Source organism: Poecilia mexicana, unplaced genomic scaffold, assembly GCF_051168715.1.
Source record: "Poecilia mexicana isolate PSO_F unplaced genomic scaffold, ASM5116871v1 scaffold_19, whole genome shotgun sequence".
Lineage (NCBI taxonomy): Eukaryota > Metazoa > Chordata > Actinopteri > Cyprinodontiformes > Poeciliidae > Poecilia > Poecilia mexicana.
Window position 1 is genome coordinate 246,448 of NW_028263388.1, and position 22,427 is coordinate 268,874.

Below are 22,427 nucleotides of genomic sequence, written 5' to 3' on the forward strand. Positions count from 1 at the left end.
TTAGTCTATCAAGGTGGAAATTTTCCTTTGACTCTAACACTATAAACTAAAACATATTCATAGAATCACATTATCAACAATTTGTGCATAGGGTAAAACACTTAGCATGCTGTAGGTAAATATTATAATTTAGTTTGGTTAAAAGTTATTATTGCACCATCAATAAATGACGTCTAATCGATGTTCTCTGGTGCCAGAGGAACACAGCAACACTTTCATGAGCTCGAAGGTTAAAACTGATGAATAAAGAGGATGGACGATCTCTGCTAAAATATTCCTGGCATCTTTCATGTTCTTTCAGCAAACAGCTGAGACAGAGATGTTTTTGGTTTCACCACTATTTACCTGTTATTTTGCCTGTCATTGAAACTACTCTTAAAAGATTGTGTTAGGTTCCGTGTTTCTGTGTGCTTATTTTTGAGTTTCTCTGTGTTCAGTCCTGTGTTCCTGTTAGTCTCTGTCCTGTCCTCCCCGTTGATTGCTCCCCAGGTGTGTCCCATTCCCCTGATTACCCCGTGTGTATTTAAACCCTCCTGTTGTCTGTGTTCCTCGTCGGGTCCTTGTCTAAGTTTGTCTATTGTCGTAGTCTGTTCGTCGTAGAAGCACTCGCCAGTAGAACTGTTTAAGTCCTGGCTTGTGTATGTTTCCGTGTGATTCGCCAGTAGAACTGTAAAGTCCTGGTTAGTGTTTGTCTCGTCTAGTCCATTAGTCAGTTGCTACCGGTGCTTAGCTGCGTGCTAGTTGTTCCTGCCGTGCTGCCTGCCTTGGACTGTGTGCTATTTTTCACCATTAAATACATCATCATCACCATAACCTGGGTCTCAGCGTTCTCTCCTCACCACTTCAACCCCCACACCCTGACAGATTGTCTGTTATTCTGCAGTTCATGTGACCAAAGCAGCTGAGGAAATGAAAAGTTAAAACACTCAATATTGTCTTGTACACAACCTCTAGTTGGCTAACCCAAAGATCACTGGATCTCAGGCGCGGAGCTATAGGGGGCCTGGGGGGGCTGCTGCCCCCCAAACTGGGCCGGATGGGGGCCCGGGCCTGGAGGTGCCAGGGAGGGAGGAATGTTTTCAAGTCATTGAAATATGTGATTATAGACAGAGAAAGTGCGCCCTCGCCTGTTGAGAAGGGTGTATTTAATGTTAAATACACCCCCCCCCCTCGCTCAACAGTTTCAGTTTCACTCCACGTAAGGGGCCCGGTGATTGGTTAGGGGCCCGGTGATTGGCCCCGCCCCCCGGCCTGACGCTGACTTGTTCCGCTAGTGCTGGATCTCCTTAAGAGTTTCTGAGAACATTTCTGAAAAATATAGAATAGAATAGAATAGAATTCAATTTTATTGTCATTGCACCGTCACAAGTACAAAGCAACGAAATCCCGGAGCTCACAGCGTCTGTAGTCAGTGTTTTCAGCAAAGTTGAGCTGACTGTCCAGGAATGACCCAAAGTATTTAATATGTGCCTCAGTTTCAACAGGTTGGCCATCGAGAGAAACTGGAACCACTCTGAGGTCTTGTTTAGGTCATTTAATTAGGTCCACCTACTTATGGAAATGAAAAATTAATAATAAATAATTCTCATTTAGCAATGTAATTATACTAGTGTTACCACCTCCATGCCACTAGAGGCAGTAGTAGACCGGAAAAGATGCGACTAAGGAGCAGATGTAGACGTACACAGAAAGTTACAGTATGGGCTCTTTGCATATCAGCTTCCACGTTCGGGGAAAAGCGGCTCAGTTGTTTCCGATCTATTGAAAATGGCATTTTACACTCGGCACTTGCAGGGCTTGGTCGATCCGAAGCCCCAACAAGTCAGCTGGAGAACGGTTTTATGATGTACGCCTCGTTATACATTCACTGATACGAAGGTGAGTTTTACTTTCTTAAACTTTGTGGCTAACATTAACCTTAGCTTATGCTAGTAGGCAATATTCTCGGACATTGTTCTTGTAAAAATGTGCTATTTAACCCTTGTCCGTGCGAGGACTGAGGTAAACGTAGCCTGCGTTCACACCTGAAGTGACCCAATTCCGATTTTTTGGCAATTTCGGTTTTTTTTGCCGGGGCCGTTCACTGCCAGTAAATGCGACCTGTATGCGTTCTGCAGTTTGAACGGGCAAACTGGAAGTGTCCCGCATGCGCAGTAGAGGGCGCAATAGCGTCAGCGTTCTCAGTGTTCTGCCAACCACCATAAAAAGAAGAAGTGCTCAGTGTTTGCGGAAGTAAACATGGAGGCTAACGGTGGAGCTTAGCTTACACATTTGAAGTTGTTGTCCAACCGGAGCAACATATTAACAACTTAATCCTCATATAGTTGTTTTTTTTCCCGCTTGCGCTTGTCAGGACGCAGAATAGTGAGATTTGTTGAGAATCAGTGACGTTCAGTTTGGATGAATGCAGCCTGGACGTTAGGTCGTATTTGAATCGGATACGTATCGGATATATGGGTTGCATTCGAAAAAGAATCCGACCTGTGCTGTTCACACTGCCATGAAAAGATCGGATACAGGTCGCATTATGTCAAAAAGATCGGAATTGGGTCACTTCAGGCTGCAGTGTGAACGCACCCATAGAGGACTGTGGCAAATAATACAAGTTTTACGTGTGTGGGGTCGGTTGGACCCCATTTCTGGACACAAGGGTTAAGTGTCTAAACATTGTAATGGACAATGTTTTTACCTTATTTTCAAGTATACTGTGTTTATTGTCGTTAGTGTCACAGACTAACGGGGAGGTCACGGTTCGGACTTTTTACTTCCGAAGCCTGATGTCAGAGATCTGGTTCCGCTGACTGTTCAGGCTCAAAGTTGCTGCTTTTAGAAAAATATGACTGTGTTGCTTCATGTCTCCGTGTTATTTCGTTTTATTACCTTGTTTCTTGTGAAGAGCTCAGATAGGACGGTGTTTACAGCAGGATGTACAGGCGGATCAGTTGCTGTCTGGCTCTGGTCTGCTCTCTCGTTCCCATAAACTCTTTCAGGCTGAATACAGAAGTGAAGTCCAGAGTGAAGTGAAGGCTGCAAACTTTGCTGTGTGGCGTTTAGCTTTAACTGGTAGCGACGAATATTTACAAGCCACCATCTTCTTAATTCAGGATTGTTTGGAAATGAATGAAAGCTTAAAAGCCCATTATATTAGGAAGACAACAACGTTCATAGTATTGCTTTTTTTGCGTCTGAAATACGACTTAGTCTTTTCTAGCTGTCATGGTAACTCAAAGCGGAAACAAGTGAGCTGCATTGGCTCCTGGAGATGTGACGTCAACGCCGTACGTCCAAAGAGCCCATTGGCTAAAATCTGTGAGCTGCGCTGAAGTAAATAAGAGAGACAAGTTCAAATACATGCTGAGAGTACAATTCCTTCCTAAAGGTGAAGATATATCACAGATTTCAACAGAAAATAAAAACAGGAGACCACAGATAGTATAGGAAATAGCGCCCCCTTCACTTCCGGAGTGCAATGGTCCCATTTCCAAATAAGGTATGAGACTGACAGCGGTCAGTCCCGCCCCTTCCTGTTTGCTGCAGGGACGTCCTTCTCCTACTAGAACAGTGTTTCTCAACCTGGTCCTCAGCCTCCTGCCCTGCATGTTTTAAGTGTTTCCCTTCTGCCACCTGACTTGTATCTCTGGGTGATTAACAGGCTTCTGCAGTACTTGGTGGTCATGCAATCATTTGAATCAGCTGTTCTGGAATAGAGACACATCTAAAACATGCAGAGCAGGGGGGCTGAGGACCAGGGTGGAGAAACACTGATCTAGAAGGAAACAAACTCACCCAGTGTAACACTTGCATTGTATTGGCTGAGAGGTTGCCAAGTGACGGTACTTTTCTGTTTCAAGCAGAGAGACGAGCGCAAGGAGAAAGGTTTGAGAAAGATTGAATATTTGAGAGAGCATAAGTTTGGAGTTCAAGCATTAGCATTACAAGTTTTGAGAAGAAGTGTGCTCTTGAAATATGGCAGAAATATTCCCCCGTACAGCAGCAGCAGCAACAGTTAGCTGCTGATCTCCAGAGAGAAACTTTGTTTTCACCTGAAGAACCTGTCAGTTTGTCTCTGCTCGTTAAGACAGGTCAGGTGACTCTCAACGATCCAATTAAAATCCCTAAGGGGGGAACAGGTGTGCTAACGAGCTGGACGGGACAGTGTGACACGCTGACTGTCTCTATCTCACACACACATGCACAGAGTGATCAATACAGGCTCGATCAATAGCTGATCTATTGATCAGCGGTAATGGAGAGCATCAGTCTGGCAGCGCAGCGCCCCCTGTGGGCTCATTGAACTCCACCTGATGAGAGCAGAACCGGGTCAGAACCAATCAGAAACTTTTAGTGAAACTAACTGAAAACAATCTGAGAGACTTTCTGCTTTACCTGATTTAAAACCTACTGCCATGGCAACCACCACTTCCTGTCCTCAAACGGTGCGGCTCATCAGGGCACATCTAGAAACACAGCTCTAGATCAGGGGTCAGTGGTGTATTATATCTCGATGCTGTAGTTCCAACAGAGAACCCGATCTGTTCCCTTCCAGCTCTGCGGTCTGCAGAAGAAGGCACATGGAAATTCTGTGGACCAGTTCTGGCTCTGGTTCTGGTTCCTGTAGCTTCCACTCTCGGCTGTTTTTGGGTCAGAGCAGCTCTTCATCACTTGTCTTCCTCAGGTTCAGGTGAATCCGACAGGAAGCTGTAATGAGCTGTTCTTGTTATCGTGACTCATCTTAATAACTTCCTGTTTGTGCCTTTGTGTGAACTGACATTCATTTCAGGTCTGTGTTTTAATAATGAGCTGAGCTGGAAGCTGATCGATCACATGACATCCATCAGCTGCAGCAGGCCCAGCAGGGGGCGCTGTGGTGGCTAAATGCAGAAATAAACCTGTGGAGCTGATGAGTCCTCATGGCCGGTTCTGACCCGGACTAAACAGGCTTTTAATTTAATATCTTTATAAATTGTAAAATGAAATTACCATGTTGTTTATTGATAGAAAATAAAGAAAATGACATGTAAGGTTGCATGAGTCACCAGAAAACGCTTTTCTGCTCAGATTAGCAAAATGCCTCCGATCCCTGGAGTTTCTAAAAATGAAAAATCAAAATGTGACGGAAATAAAGAATCTGGAAGGAAAGAGATGAAACATCCATGATCCAGTAAACTCTGGAACCGACTGCAGAACCACACAGAAACTCAACTCTGACCTGGGGACCTCCGGCAGCATCTTCGTCATCATCATCTTCATCAGCAGCAGCATCTTCATCATCTTCGTCCTCCTGCCTGCCATCTCTCCTCTTTCTGTTGTGACCAATCATTTCTGTTCCTCGCTGTGAGCTCAGCAGAAATAAGAGGATTTTATTCATTTCAAAGGAGAAGGATGTCAGTAGGAACCTTAACTCCACCTGCACAAAAGCTGAAAGTGTAAAAGTATTTGATAAAAATGCTACTTATTTAGTATTTTATTATGATGTCACCAAACAGATAAAATATAAGGCTATGTGCAAATTCTGCATCTTAACTTTGTAAAAACTTCTGTAGAGCCCTCAGGGATTCACGCACGATGTAAAACATAAAACAAGATTTATTCTGGTGTTGACAACCTGTGAGAACCGCTCACGAAAGAAAACCACAACTAAATAACATATCAGAACTAATTCCTGCACCTTATGTCTCATGGTTAACGATTGATCACTGAAAGCTGACGTCCAGGAGGGGCTAAACACCCCTAACTGGTCTCATTTTCTTCTCCGGGGGCGGGGCTAAAGTGATGCCACCAATTGACCATGGGAATGTGATGAGCTCTGGTCTGTGATGAAACAAATGAAGTTTGATGCAGCTGGGACCATATGGGGAAGTTTTTCCACATTGATGAATCATGGCCAATGGTCAGGTTTGAGGCTTGGCCACGCCCACATGCTTTGACATAGGAAAATTCCTTTGATAACTTTTGAACTTCAATGATTCAAGATTGTGCTGACCGAGTTTGAAGCCTGGATCTCAAAAGCTGTAGGACGAATTCGCTCAGATATGACATCAATAAAATAGACAAAATGGCAGCTTTAATCCAAAATGGCCGACTTCCTGTTGGGTTGAAACCATGGCTCCAAGAGACTTTTTTTTACATCAAGATGGACAAGTGTACTGAGTTTCATGATTGTTGGTGAAAGCATGGCTGATTTTTAAAAATATTCTAGGGGGTGCTGTGGAGGAAATAGGCCACGCCCACCAAATATTGCACTGGATTCCTGTCGGGGGCTGGACAAGGATCGATCTCAGTGAGTTTGGTGGATTTCAGTCGAAACATGTGGAACATATGGCGGCAGCGTGACCTGTGACTTCGCCACGCCGCTGCGGCCACGCCCTCCACTGAAAACTCTTGGCGCTTTAAAGCAAGTGAGACCAACTTGTTATCAGTCATCCCACACAAGATCACCTTGATTAGGTCAACAGAGCCAGAGATTGTGCTTTCCAAGTAACTTTTAAAGAAAGTCACGTCCTGTTCTGAGGGGGCGGGACTTAAGTGAGGTCAGACGATGACGACATAGGATCGTCAGCCATCCAACCAGGATCCCTCATGCCAAGTTTGGTGCCAATTGACCTTTTTATGTGAAAGTGTTTCGTTTGTTTTGGCGAGTACGCCAAGTTCACCGCTCCAAGATACTTATTTTCTTGATTCGGGGGGATCTACCTATGTACCGACTTTCAGATCTCTACGACCTACGGTTTCCCCATCTCATGGTAGGGGGCGCTGTAGAGCAGTTTGGCCACGCCCACTTGTGATTCCACTGGAATACGAAAATTTTCCTGGGGACAATTTTGGGTCAAGTTTGGTGAGTTTTTGAATATGTTAAAGGCCCGAAGCAGCTGCGTAAAGTGGCGGAAAAATAAGAATAAGAAATCCTGATTCCAATAGGCTTTCGCAGCGAATAAATAAAAAATAAACTCAGACAGAAGAAACACTTTTTCTAATAATTTTGTTTTTCCAATATTAAACATTACATAAATAAATTAATAGTCACAGTACGTAATGCGTATGCTAGAATAAGCTAAGGGGACAAGAAGAGAAAAAAACAACAATCCTGACTTACTTTATTGAGATCCTGCGAAATGTTTGAAAAATTGGGCATTTTTCTTTGTTTTGGGTGAAAAGGCCAGTAGTGATGGTGGAGTCCAAACGAGAGACACAGAGTGTTTCCTACAGAGACGTCCCATGAGGACATTGTCCTCAGAGACACGAAGCTGACGTTGGTCTTCAATTGCGGCTTCCGATTCGGGAAATGGCTAAAGAGCGATTCCACCTAATCTTTGACCAGCTCCAGTGTCTTTAAGCTACTCTAGTTAAAAAACTCCAACACCTGGACTGGATTGTTCTGCTCTAATAGCAGAATATTTAAAACCAAGTTTGTGATGTGTGAAATTCAATAAAGGGCGATTGCAGCACTTTATTTGCATCTGGACCACATGAGAACTGACCTCCTTTGATGTATTCACACATGTTCAGTGAAAAACATTATTTCAATACTTTACTTTTGAAAACGGATGTTTTTGGGTCATTTTTTGTTCTGTGAACATTGCCACATTTCCAAAATGGCACCAAAATACACATTAAAATATTCAATAACATTTGACTAATTAGAGATGTGACTACATATTCAGCTGTTACTAAAAAAACATCTCTTTTATGCAGCTAAAGGTTAGTTTGGTATGAAGTGGAGCTAATAACAAAGATCAAGTTAAGGACAAACATACGGTATAAAGAAATAGAAAAAATGCCTGATGCAACATTTGAAAAATAATAAGACTAATGAAACTAAAATGTCCTTTTTAAAAAAAAGCTATGAATGTTGTGACTTTATGAACCAAAAATGTTACAATAAATTCATCAGAGCTCCGACATCAGTTTTCTTCTCCTCTAGTCTGAGAAGAAAAGTTTTGTTTATAAATTATGATGATACAATTATCATTATATTATCAATTCCACTGCCACAAAAAATATAAGATGGCAATTTTATAATTATGTATGAAGTTTCTTCTATAATGACTTTCTGCAGAAGAAATTCCAATTATTGAAAATTTATTGTGACTGAGATTTCTCAGTTTTATGACTGAGATTTTGAGGCAATAAACCTTTTTTCTGTTGCAACTTCTTGAATGTTTTCAGAAAGCTTTTCAGAAGTGGATGTTGCACAAGAAATCTACTTTATATTTAAGTTTTAACCTAATAAAATCTGATCTAACAGTTTAATCCTCTGGTTAAGTTTTATTCACAAATACTGCTTTCTAAAAATCACCTCCATTTTTAAAGTGAAATAGTTTTATTTAAGAGAGTGATTAAATGTTAACTTCTATTTTTTATTTCTTATTTTTTTATGCTCAGCTTATATCAAACTTTTTATTACTAATGTGTGCCTTGTTATATAATAATTTGAATTTAAAAACAGGAAACATGAAAGTAAAACGTTGCCATAAGTTTGTCTTTCAACTCAAAACGTCACATGCAGCAATGAATCATGGGTAATGCACTTCACCACAGTCCGTCCGGACACGGACTTTCCGTAAGGGCAGAAACGAGACCCAAAATGGGCTGAGCGAAGGGTGGATGTGGAGAATGTGAGACCCACGATGACCTTTGACCTTCAACATGAACTCGCATTTGAAGGACAGGAAGGAGAAACGAGGAGAGACCAGGACTTCCTGTCTGTAACGTGGGTGGAGTGTGGCGCCGGGCCTGCGCTGGTTCTTGTCAGGATGGTAAAGATGGCCGACGGCGGTCATGTGGTCAGAGTTGTGTGCATCCAGTTTTTCCTGTAACATTTTCACTCCTTCCCAAATAACAATATGCACAGACTGTAAGCTGACCTGGACAGAACATCCGTCTGCCTTGTTCTCCAGGGATTAGACTGATCCCTTCAGGGAAGGAAAGAAACAGTCTGTCAGAGCGACCTGCTGACTTTATTCACTGTGGAGAAATTACAACATGGTTCACATTAAAAACAAACAGGTGCAGCTCTATAAACACGTGATATAAAACCAGGGCTGTTGGTGTGGCAACAACACGACGACATGACAAACATCCATCGATACTAAAAACAATTTGATATAAATATCTAGATCTTGATATGATACAAAAACAGGTTGCCATGGTGTCGGAGGGGCGTGTCATCAACCACAGCAGTCACAAAGGAGTACTCAGCAAAAATCACAGAACCCAGTGTGAAAGGGGCGGGACTGCAGTGGCTATTCAGGATAATATGCAGGGTTAGTTTTTACAGTGTAGCCATCAGAAAGCAGGCATTGGGCAGAGTTAACTCTATCAGAGGGCTTTTTTAGAACTGTGCTTTAACAACTCTGTTTAAATAGAAATGAAAGGTTTTAAATAAGATGATCAGAACCAGGATGGACCCGCTGAGTCCAGATGAGGTCTCTGAATATTAGCTCCGCCCACTTTCAGCATCGCACAGCTAACACCTGCTAATATCAGATAAACCCAGCGGGCTTTACCTTTAATCTGTCATTTAAAAAAATAATTACCAAGCCCACCCAGGTACAGGAAGTGATGTCACATCCCAGTTGTGACATCACAGGTGTACATTAACAGACTAGACATCAGAGCAGAACAGAAGGTTGAAGCCCCTGCAGAAAAATGCTGCACTAAAAGTCTTTTTCATGGTCTTTGTCCAATCAGAACAGGATCAGCTCTTTGATTGGTCAGCAGCTGCCTGATGCTCCGCCTCCAGGGACCACTGGCCCCCCCCCTCTGAGGTGATTGCTGCTTGAGGCTGAGGGTGAGGAGGGCGGTGAGGAAAGATCTACATCGGAGGAACGACGAGTCCAGACATGGCTGCAGAAACACAAGAAGAAACGTCTCATGAGAAGAAACGTTATAAAATAAAAACATTTATTGTTCATTATCTGTTCAGATTCTGGGATGTTTTGGTAGTTTGATTTGCTTCTAGTTTCATTATTATTTTGTGCTCTTCTTTTGGTTAGCTCTGTCTTGTTCCAGTTTTCCTTTAAAGTCAGTCTAAGCATTTCTAGTTATGTTTATAATTATTCTTTGTTACTCTAGTTTCATTATGTTTCTTTAGTGTTAGATTTATTTCTTGTTCCCCTGTACCACGCTCCCCTCCTCCACCTGTAGTCAGGTAGCTCATAGCCCAGGTCTGTTGTTCAGCATTCACCCTCTCCAGTATTTAAGCTTCTCATTCTCAGTCACTCCTTGCCGGATCCTCTCGTCTACTCCTGTGATCGTTTCCCAGGATTTCTGGTTTGTGTTTCGCTTTGGCTTCTTGTGTTGTTTTTTCCGTAAGTTTGTTTATTTTTAAATTTTTCATAATGTCATTGTGTTAGCCCCGCCTCCCAGCACCATGTTCGTCCTGCAGCTCCACTGCATCCCCTGCTGCTTTACGCAACTAATTATAGTGAGAATAATAATAACAGCAGAATAGAATAGAAATCTGCTTTAATGTTCCACAGTGGAGAAATTCAGGTGTAACCGTGTGTTGGTTCACACAAACATAAAGTACGAGAAATATATAAAAAAACTAAATTAAGGTAATATCTCATAGAAAATAATAATAATAATTATAATAATGATTATTATTTTTAATAATTACGGTGACAATAAATATTAGTAACAAATGTCTGCTTCTACTGCAGCTTTTATCACTGTTCAAACCGGCTTCATTCAGAAGTAACACTGCAAGTGGACACACACACACTAACACACACACAGGTTTGTGTGGCTATCTTTGTGGGGACTTTCCATTGACTTCCATTCATTTCTACATCCTAACCCTAACCAACCAAAACTCAATTCACACCTTAGTCCTCACCCTGACCCAAAAACAGCGTTTCCCCTTGTGGGACCAGGCCTCAGTCCCACAAGGAGCAGTGGTCCCCACAACACAGTATGTGTCAGGAAAATGGTCCTCACCACAAGGTATTACAAAAAAATACACACACACACACACACACACACACACACACACACACACACACACACACACACACGCGCGCTGCATGAATATTTGAGGATGGACAAACCTCTCTGTCAAAAATACTGCCATCACACACTGAACACTGAGCCGGTTCGGTGTGTGAGTGTGTGTGTGTGTGTGTTCAGACGGTGTATCTGTGACTCTGACTGAATAAAACATGGCAGCCCGTCTCTCTCATGCAGCTCTAACAGGACTCTGTTTACAGAGGAAACCGCAGACGTTTGATTGGACAGGACCAGAAAACTACAAACATGGCGGCAAAGCCGTCCTGATGGAGCCGAACCCTGGGCTAAAAACGAAGCGCTGCGATTGGTTGACAAATGACCTGATTGGTTCGGAGGAATTAACTGGTTCAGATGGGTTTACTGGTTTCAAATAAACCAGTTCAGGACCGAACTGGTGAAAATGGTCTGGCACGGTGTTTGACTCAATGCAAAGACATCAGATACAGTTTTACAGAGGTTGGAGACGTGGGTCGGCGTGGGAGCAAAGGGGCGGGGCTTCACCTTGCAGTCCGCTGGCGTTCCCGCCTGAGCAGTTGGGTGGAGGCGGAGGCGAAGCTGAAGGCCGCACCACCGGAGCGAAGGCGCTCTTCTGTTTGACGGCGGCCGAGAAGGAAAAGACTCCGTGAGACGAGTTGCAGTTGGACACGGCCATACTGGGACTGGACGGGACAACTGGAAGACAACAAACACCAGTTTAACCAGTTCACACAGAGACTCCTGAGCTGAGGCTTACTGGAGGCAGACATGTTCAGCTGGGAGACGAGCAACTGAAGAGGAGAAACCCCGAGCCGGCTGACCTCCGACCCCTTCTGTCATCAGAACCTCTGGAAAAACGTTTTACCGGAAGCTGCAGTAGTATCACTACTACAGTACTACGGTACTACGGTACTAAGGTACTAAGGTACTACGGTACTAAGGTACTACGGTACTACACTACTACGGTACTACGGTACTAAGGTACTACGGTACTAAGGTACTACGGTACTACACTACTACGGTACTACACTACTACGGTACTACGGTACTACACTACTACGGTACTACGGTACTAAGGTACTACGGTACTACACTACTACGGTACTACGGTACTAAGGTACTAAGGTACTACGGTACTAAGGTACTACGGTACTACACTACTACGGTACTACGGTACTAAGGTACTACGGTACTAAGGTACTACGGTACTACACTACTACGGTACTACACTACTACGGTACTACGGTACTAAGGTACTACGGTACTACGGTACTACACTACTACGGTACTACGGTACTAAGGTACTACGGTACTAAGGTACTACGGTACTAAGGTACTATGGTACTAAGGTACTACGGTACTAAGGTACTACGGTACTACGGTACTAAGATACTACGGTACTACGGTACTAAGGTACTACGGTACTACACTACTACGGTACTACACTACTACGGTACTACGGTACTATGGTACTAAGGTACTACACTACTACGGTACTACGGTACTAAGGTACTACGGTACTACGGTACTAAGGTACTACGGTACTAAGGTACTACGGTACTACGGTACTAAGGTACTACGGTACTAAGGTACTAAGGTACTACGTTACTACGGTACTAAGGTACTACGGTACTACGGTACTAAGGTACTACGGTACTACGGTACTACACTACTACGTTACTAAGGTACTACGGTACTAAGGTACTACGGTACTACACTACTACGGTACTATGGTACTAAGGTACTACGGTACTAAGATACTACACTACTACGGTACTAAGGTACTACGGTACTAAGGTACTACGGTACTACACTACTACGGTACTATGGTACTAAGGTACTACGGTACTAAGATACTACACTACTAAGGTACTACAGTACTAAGGTACTACGGTACTACGGTACTACACTACTACGGTACTACGGTACTAAGGTACTACGGTACTAAGGTACTACAGTACTAAGGTACTACGGTACTACGGTACTACACTACTACGGTACTACGGTACTAAGGTACTACGGTACTAAGGTACTACAGTACTAAGGTACTAAGGTACTACGGTACTACACTACTACGGTACTAAGGTACTACGGTACTACGGTACTAAGGTACTATGTACTAAGGTACTACGGTACTAAGGTACTACGGTACTAAGGTACTACGGTACTAAGGTACTACGGTACTACACTACTACGGTACTACGGTACTAAGGTACTACGGTACTAAGGTACTACGGTACTAAGGTACTACGGTACTACACTACTAAGGTACTATGGTACTAAGGTACTACGGTACTAAGGTGCTACGGTACTACACTACTACGGTACTAAGGTACTACGGTACTAAGGTACTACGGTACTACACTACTACGTACTAAGGTACTACGGTACTACGGTACTACACTACTACGGTACTACGGTACTAAGGTACTACGGTACTAAGGTACTACGGTACTACACTACTAAGGTACTATGGTACTAAGGTACTACGGTACTAAGGTGCTACGGTACTACAGTACTACGGTACTAAGGTACTACGGTACTAAGGTACTACGGTACTACACTACTACGTACTAAGGTACTACGGTACTACGGTACTACACTACTACGGTACTACGGTACTAAGGTACTACGGTACTAAGGTACTACGGTACTAAGGTACTACGGTAGTAAGGTACTACGGTACTACGGTACTAAGGTACTACGGTACTAAGGTACTACGGTACTACACTACTACGTTACTAAGGTACTACGGTACTAAGGTACTACGGTACTACACTACTACGGTACTATGGTACTAAGGTACTACGGTACTAAGATACTACACTACTACGTACTAAGGTACTACACTACTACGGTACTACGGTACTACGGTACTAAGGTACTACGGTACTAAGGTACCTCGGTACTACGGTACTACAGTACTACGGTACTACACTACTACGGTACTACACTACTACGGTACTACGGTACTAAGGTACTACACTACTACGGTACTACACTACTACAGTACTACAGTACTAAGGTACTACAGTACTACGGTACTACAGTACTACGGTACTACGGTACTTCGGTACTACGGTACTACGGTACTACAGTACTACGGTACTACGGTACTAAGGTACTTCGGTACTACGGTACTACAGTACTACGGTACTAAGGTACTTCGGTACTACGGTACTACACTACTACGGTACTAAGGTACTACGGTACTACAGTACTACGGTACTACACTACTACGGTACTAAGGTACTACGGTACTACACTACTACGGTACTAAGGTACTACGGTACTACAGTACTACGGTACTACACTACTACGTACTAAGGTACTACGGTACTACGGTACTACACTACTACGGTACTACGGTACTAAGGTACTACGGTACTAAGGTACTACGGTACTACGGTACTACAGTACTAGGGTACTAAGGTACTACGGTACTAAGGTACTACGGTACTACACTACTACGGTACTAAGGTACTACGGTACTACAGTACTACGGTACTACACTACTACGGTACTAAGGTACTACGGTACTACAGTACTACGGTACTACACTACTACGTACTAAGGTACTACGGTACTACGGTACTACACTACTACGGTACTACGGTACTAAGGTACTACGGTACTAAGGTACCTCGGTACTACGGTACTACAGTACTACGGTACTACACTACTACGGTACTACACTACTACGGTACTACACTACTACGGTACTACGGTACTAAGGTACTACACTACTACGGTACTACACTACTACAGTACTACAGTACTAAGGTACTACAGTACTACGGTACTACAGTACTACGGTACTACGGTACTACGGTACTAAGGTACTTCGGTACTACGGTACTACAGTACTACGGTACTACGGTACTAAGGTACTTCGGTACTACGGTACTACACTACTACGGTACTACGGTACTAAGGTACTACGGTAGTACACTACTACGGTACTAAGGTACTACGGTACTACAGTACTACGGTACTACACTACTACGGTACTAAGGTACTACGGTACTACAGTACTACAGTACTACGGTACTACACTACTACGTACTAAGGTACTACGGTACTACGGTACTACACTACTACGGTACTACGGTACTACACTACTACGTACTAAGGTACTACGGTACTACGGTACTACGGTACTACACTACTACGGTACTACGGTACTAAGGTACTACGGTACTAAGGTACTACACTACTACGGTACTAAGGTACTACACTACTACGGTACTAAGGTACTACGGTACTACACTACTACGTACTAAGGTACTACGGTACTACACTACTACGTACTAAGGTACTACGGTACTACGGTACTACACTACTACGGTACTACGGTACTACACTACTACGGTACTAAGGTACTACGGTACTACAGTACTACGGTACTACGGTACTAAGGTACCTCAGTACTACGGTACTACGGTACTACACTACTACGGTACTAAGGTACTACACTACTACGGTACTACGGTACTACACTACTACAGTACTACGGTACTAAGGTACTACACTACTACGGTACTACGGTACTACACTACTACAGTACTACGGTAGTATTAGTCCCTGGCAGTGACGTGCGGTCATGGAAAAATAATATATAATAATAAAACCATTTATATTGCTATTTCCACCCTGTGGTTTGAACTATAAAGTATCTATTTTTTACTTAGCTTAACTAATTCTGATTAGTTTTTCTTCAAAATCGCTGAATTTTCGCATTTTCCCATTCAAATGCTCAGAAGCGAAGCCAGTGAGGCAGCAGGAAGCTGAGCCTCAACATTTAACATATGGACTGATTTTCCGTAAATTAGCTTATGTATATAATGTACAGTGTTTTTTGTCACCAACTGTGTGTGTATCGTGTTTTGTGTGTGGAGGAGCGATTAGAAACGGCAGAAAACAGACTCCAGGGGAGGCAGGCAGTTCTCCTGCCTCTTGGCAGGGGGCGCTCATGATCCCAGATATTGTGACTCCACAACTGCAGAGTAAGACACAGTCAGCTAGCCATGGAGCTAGCCATGGAGCCATGGAGCTAGCCATGGAGCTAGCCATGGAGCTAGCCACACAGTAAATAAGTACAGCGAATTATTTTCTCCTCTCTTCAGACGTCAACATGAAAGTCTACATTTTTTCTGTGCGCAAATTTCTTGAATGATTTTTGGTGTTAAATCCTAAACCATGAAGTGGTATTGTTGTCAGTTGCTATGGCAACGAGTCTGCATGCAGCGTGGAAAATACCTCTTTCCCTTTGCTGTGGATCATAGCACGAAATCAATACCTACATTTCTAAGTTTCACTGAGTTAACGCGGCTATAGATGACATGTAAATGATTAGTCTTTTTGCCCTCCAGCGTTGTTTGTTCTGTACGTCCAATAACATGTGTGGTGTCTAAGTTATAAGTCAGAACCTCACCAGCAGTGAACCTCACCGCACGTCGCTGGTCCCTGGGTACTTACTTCCATAGGGCGAGTTGGCTGACGATCCGTTCAGGAAACCCGGAGACGTCGCCACTCCGAGGTTCGGCATGCTGGTGTTTCCGTAGCCGTTCATGCTGCTGCTGACGGTGTTGCCATAGTTACTCTGCTGGGGGGTGGAGCTTGGGACGTATCCCCGCGGCGACACGCTGCTGGTGTTCCGGTTGTAGCCCACTGGAAGAAGAAAATGTTATAGATTAAACAAGAGAATTTGATGAGGAAACGGTAATCCGGCATAGCAAGCTGAAGAACCACCAGGAACCAAACAACCACCAGGACTCCAGGGTTCTAGGTTCCTGTCCTCGGGATCAGAACCGGTTCTCACATGGACGGCGCCCCTTGTGTTGAGCGGCAGACAGTCGGCTCGTACCTTGACCCGTCTCGGAGACGTTGACAGCCAGCTGGCCGCCAAAGGAGTTGACTCCCATCATGCCGTGGGAGGTGGAGTTCGCTAGAGACGGGATCTGGTTGTGGTTCCTGGGAACGCTGTAGAGAGCCTCGGCGATGTCCGCCGCTCGCTTCAGGATGATCTCCTGTACAGACAGCGCACACTGAACATCAGCCGAAACGGGAACCCGACTGGAGCCGGCCCGTCTGCTCTCAGTTCCTCTGAATGGAAACCTCTGCCGGCCGTCAGAGGGCGGGACTTCCTCTGCTGTCCGGAGAAGGCTGTGCCTCCGGTTCTGATCTGCCTGGGTTCCTCCTGGTTTCGGTCAGGTGCGGCTCACCTGATTGTTGTGCGGCATGCCGTAGAGCGCCTCCACCAGGTCAGCGGCTCGCTTCAGCAGCACTTCCTGTAGTGGATGATATTAGGGTCAAAGGTCAGCTTCAGCTGCTCAGAGGGAAGCAGAGCCTGATGAAGATCAGAGTCTTCATTGCTTCACCAGCAGCTTCCAGGTCACATGACTCCTGCAGATGCTTAACGAGCTTAACGAGCGACTCGACCTGAAGGTTTATTATCATGTTTACACTGATCACTGAACCCCAGGGGTTATAACACACACACTGCTACACACGCACTGCAACACACACACTGCTACACACGCACTGCAACACACACACTGCTACACACACACTGCTACACACACACTGCTACACACGCACTGCAACACACACACTGCTACACACGCACTGCAACACACACACTGCTACACACACACTGCTACACACACACTGCTACACACACACTGCAACACACACACACACAGCAACATACACACACTGCTACACACACTGATCCACACACACTGCTACACACACACTGCTACACACACACACACAGCAACATACACACACTGCTACACACACACTGCTACACACGCACTGCAACACACACACACTGCTACACACACACTGCTACACACACACTGCAACACACACACACACAGCAACATACACACACTGCTACACACACACTGCTACACACGCACTGCAACACACACACTGCAACACACACACTGCTACACACACACACAGCAACATACACACTGCAACACACACACACAGCAACATACACACACTGCTACACACACACTGCAACACACACACACACAGCAACATACACACACTGCAACACACACACTGCTACACACACACTGCAACACACACACACAGCAACATACACACTGCAACACACACACACAGCAACATACACACACTGCAACACACACTGCTACACAAACACTGCTACACACACACACTGCTACACACACACTGCTACACATACACACACTGCAACACACACACTGTAACACACACACACTGCTACACACACTACAACATACACACTGCTACACACTGCAACACACACTGCTACACAAACACTGCTACACACACACACACTGCTACACACACACTGCTACACACACACACACTGCTACACACACACACTGCTACACACACACAATGCTATACACACACACACACACACTGCAACACACACCTCAACACACACACACTGCAACACACACAATGCTACACACATACACACTGCAACACACACTGCAACACACACACTGCAACACACACACACTGTAACACACACACACACTGCTACACATACACACACTGCTACACACACACACTGCTACACACACTGCTACACACACACACACACTGCAACACACACACACTGCAACACACACAATGCTACACACATACACACTGCAACACACACACACTGCAACATACACACTGCTACAGACACTGCAGCACACACACTGTAACACACACTGCAACATACACACTGCTACACACACACTGCAACACACACTGCTACACACACACTGCAACACACACACTGCTACACACACTACAACATACACACTGCTCAGACACTGCAACATACACACTGCTACACACAATGCAACACACACTGCTACACACACACTGCAACACACACACTGCTACACACACTACAACATACACACTGCTCAGACACTGCAACATACACACTGCTACACACAATGCAACACACACTGCTACACACACACTGCAACACACACACACTGCTACACACACTGCAACATACACACTGCTACACACAATGCAACACACACTGCTACACACACACTGCAACACACACACACTGCTACACACAATGCAACACACACTGCTACACACACACACACTGTAACACACACTGCAACATACACACTGCAACATACACACACTGCAACACACACACTGCTACACACACAATGCAACACACACACACTGCAACACACACACTGCTACACACACACACACTGTAACACACACACTGCAACACACACTGCAACATACACACTGCAACATACACACACACTGCAACACACACACTGCTACACACACAATGCAACACACACACACAGCAACATACACACACTGCTACAGACACTGCAACACACACTGCAATACACACACTGCTACACACACAATGCAACACACACTGCTACACACACACTGCGACACACACACAATGCAACACACACACACTGCAACATACACACACTGCAACACACTGTGGCTACACATGTCCATCAGACTGAGTTAAACTAGCTTTAAATCAGCTCTGCAACATTTCTTTGTTGTCCCAACAATCAGTGGAACAAGAGATAGATGAGGATGGAAGAAAACTAGAAGAAACATGTGGGGACAGAGAGAGAGAGAGAACAAGAGAGGGAGAGAGAGAGAGAGAGAGAACAAGAGAGGGAGAGAGAGAGAGAGAGAGAGAAGGAGAAGGAGAGAGAGATCAAGGATGGACAAATACGAAGAGCACAGTGTGAGAGGAAAGAAAAATTAATTCAGAAGAGAGAAAGATGGATGGAGGGATGGATGGATGAATGGATGATGGATGGATGCAGGGATGGATGGATGGAGGGATGGATGGATGATGGATGGATGGATGGATGGATGATGGATGGATGGATGGGGTTAATTGAAAAGCCTCCTGAAGGAGTTTGTAATGAAAAGCAGCAGATTAACTGGGAGAGTGTTTAATTAAGATAAAGACTAAATGAAGCATTGTTCTCTCGCTGCCTGATTACACACACACAGCTACACACACACACACAGAGCAACAGAGCAGGTCAGATGTGTGTTTGCTCTCAGCAGCTCATTAAACTGAAGTGGATCAGCTTTAGAGCCACTCTGAGTCTGACAGTGTGTGTGTTGCAGTGTGTGTGTGTGTGTGTGTGTGTGTGTGAGTGTGTGTTGCAGTGAGTGTTGTGTTGAAGAAGATTCTAGGTTATAATATTTCTTAAGAAAGAAACTCTTTTGGCTCAATCTCCTTCATCCCAGGTTCTCCCGGCGGGGCGCATGGAGCCACACAGAAACAACAGTGGACCTTACCACAGGGGCCGCGTTTCATTGGCTAATGTCCATTTGACGTCACAGCGCAGCTACCACGTGCGTGACCGTCTCACAAACACAAGCTACAGTAGTAAACACATTGTGGACTAGCACATAGACATAATATAAGAATAGACCCTCATGGACCGCTCTCGCCTATTGTCGCTGACGAGATTTAGGGCGGCCATCTTGGAGCGGTCCACCACTCCACTCAGCGTTATGTGTTTAGCAGCACAATGACGTATCAGCGGATTTAATAGATCATAACACACTTTTTTGTTACTGGAAACCATATTCAAACATCTATCAAAGCTACATTTATAAAGAATTGTATTTTTTAAGTATGTTTTTAATACATAGTTCATCATATTTAAATATGCTTAGTGGCTATAACAATAAAATAGGAATGGAATATTCTGGTATCGATGAATGAAGAGCATATTACAAAGCACACAGCCGTTCATAATTTATTTAATAAATTATTTAGTAATATCAATACATATTTTATATAACTATACAAACACTAATAAATAAAGATCAATAATGGCACAAATAAATAATGATTAATACTGAATTATATAAATATATATATATATATATGTATGTTTTTCAGCCGACGAGTCCAAAATCCGGTGAGATTCATCCTGCAGTGAATCCGTCTCTCTTTATAGCTTTCTCCCTCTTCTTCCTCACATCGTGTCTTTAGGAAACTTTCAAAACAAAAGCAGAAGATTTAGGATGTATCTTACTTTGACAGAGTGAAAGAATATAAATAATAGTCTTTACCACCTGTGTAAACTTTGCCGGTGAATGTTATAACACATAATATAAGTTTTATAATATGTGTTATATTGTTTCATTTCTAATATAGGCCCTTGTGTCAAATAATCTAAGTCAATGTTAGAGAATAATTAATTTTTTTAGATGTACAGAATCTCAGTTAGCCTTCATAGCGGGGCTGAACCCGTATTACACCAAGCACTGTAGCTAATATTAGCTGTAGTATCTCGCCGGTGGACATAAATACAGTAAAGTAATATTCTAATCACAACATATACACAATAATATGTCCATCTTACATGTGAAATGTTGTCTGTGGAGCCCTCACATCAATAATCCATCGATCAGAACAACAATATCCCTCAGTGCTGAGGCATCTTCTGCTGTTTTGATTGAGCACAGTAGGAGGGTATACCGCTCCAAGATGGCCGCCGTATTTCCTGCGCCGGAACGGTCCATGAGGCGTCTATGCTTATATTATGTCTATGGACTAGCAGACCGGCAGAAAGTTTTTGCGACAGAACTCAAATAAGAACGGTTCTCCACTGTCAGTGGGGAATCTGTTCAGGCGATGTCAGGTATCCTGATCGTATTTGTGGAAATAAAATTCACAGATTTCCCAAATCTGAAACGGGATGCCTAGCTTGGATCAAAGCTTGTGCACGACCGCATTTGCAGCTCAACCGTCGTAAGATCAATAAGAACAAAGGAGTTTGTGATGTAAGTATTATTACTTTGCTTTCTGTGTGTTTAGTGAATGAAAAAAGAAAGTCAATAATTAACACATCCATTATGAAAACCTTTTAGCTAAGTACAGCATAACGGCAGTACCGATACAACTTCTACCTTGAAGCCTGTCTGTTACACAGTCTTACGTTAGCTGAACAGATCAATATGCAATGTGTACCGTATCTGACATACATTAAAGATTTTATTTTACCTGAAAAGGCTTTTTACTAAACTGTAATCGTGTTAGCCACGCTAGCATCGAGCACCGAGTATCAGGCCTAGGCACACTCAAACATTTGCTAACACCAGAAATCACTGATTTCAAAAGTGACCCTCAAAACCATGAATGCCGACTTACCCAGCCTTGCAAGAACAACAGGCATCAGTGATCTTGTCCACAGCTATATTTATGCTGAGGCTGGGAGGATCTGCTGTTTTCCTCATCCACCGGTAGCATTTAGCTGTGACGCGCTCAATGTTGGAGGCATCCCGTGGCTCAAACATCTTGATGTCGTCCATAAAAGATGACATGAACTTGTTGGTTCCCCTGTCCATTGTCGTGGCTGATATTTTGTGAAAATCCGGCAGAAATGCTACACTAATCG

General features: G+C 43.8%; 1 protein-coding gene across 1 annotated transcript in view; it reads right to left on the bottom strand.

Annotated features, from left to right (window-relative positions):
• Positions 1-8,938: 8,938 nt before the first annotated feature.
• LOC106906007 (transcription factor COE3-like) overlaps positions 8,939-22,427 on the bottom strand; it is a 41,279-nt gene continuing 27,790 nt past the window's right edge. The window contains exons 12-16 of the mRNA XM_088016560.1: positions 17,211-17,276; positions 16,853-17,015; positions 16,465-16,656; positions 11,512-11,682; positions 8,939-9,846 (exon numbers count right to left, since the gene is read on the bottom strand). Coding sequence (XP_087872686.1) covers positions 9,815-9,846; positions 11,512-11,682; positions 16,465-16,656; positions 16,853-17,015; positions 17,211-17,276 — 624 coding nt within the window. The 3' untranslated portion in view covers positions 8,939-9,814. The remainder of the gene's footprint in view (positions 9,847-11,511; positions 11,683-16,464; positions 16,657-16,852; positions 17,016-17,210; positions 17,277-22,427) is intronic.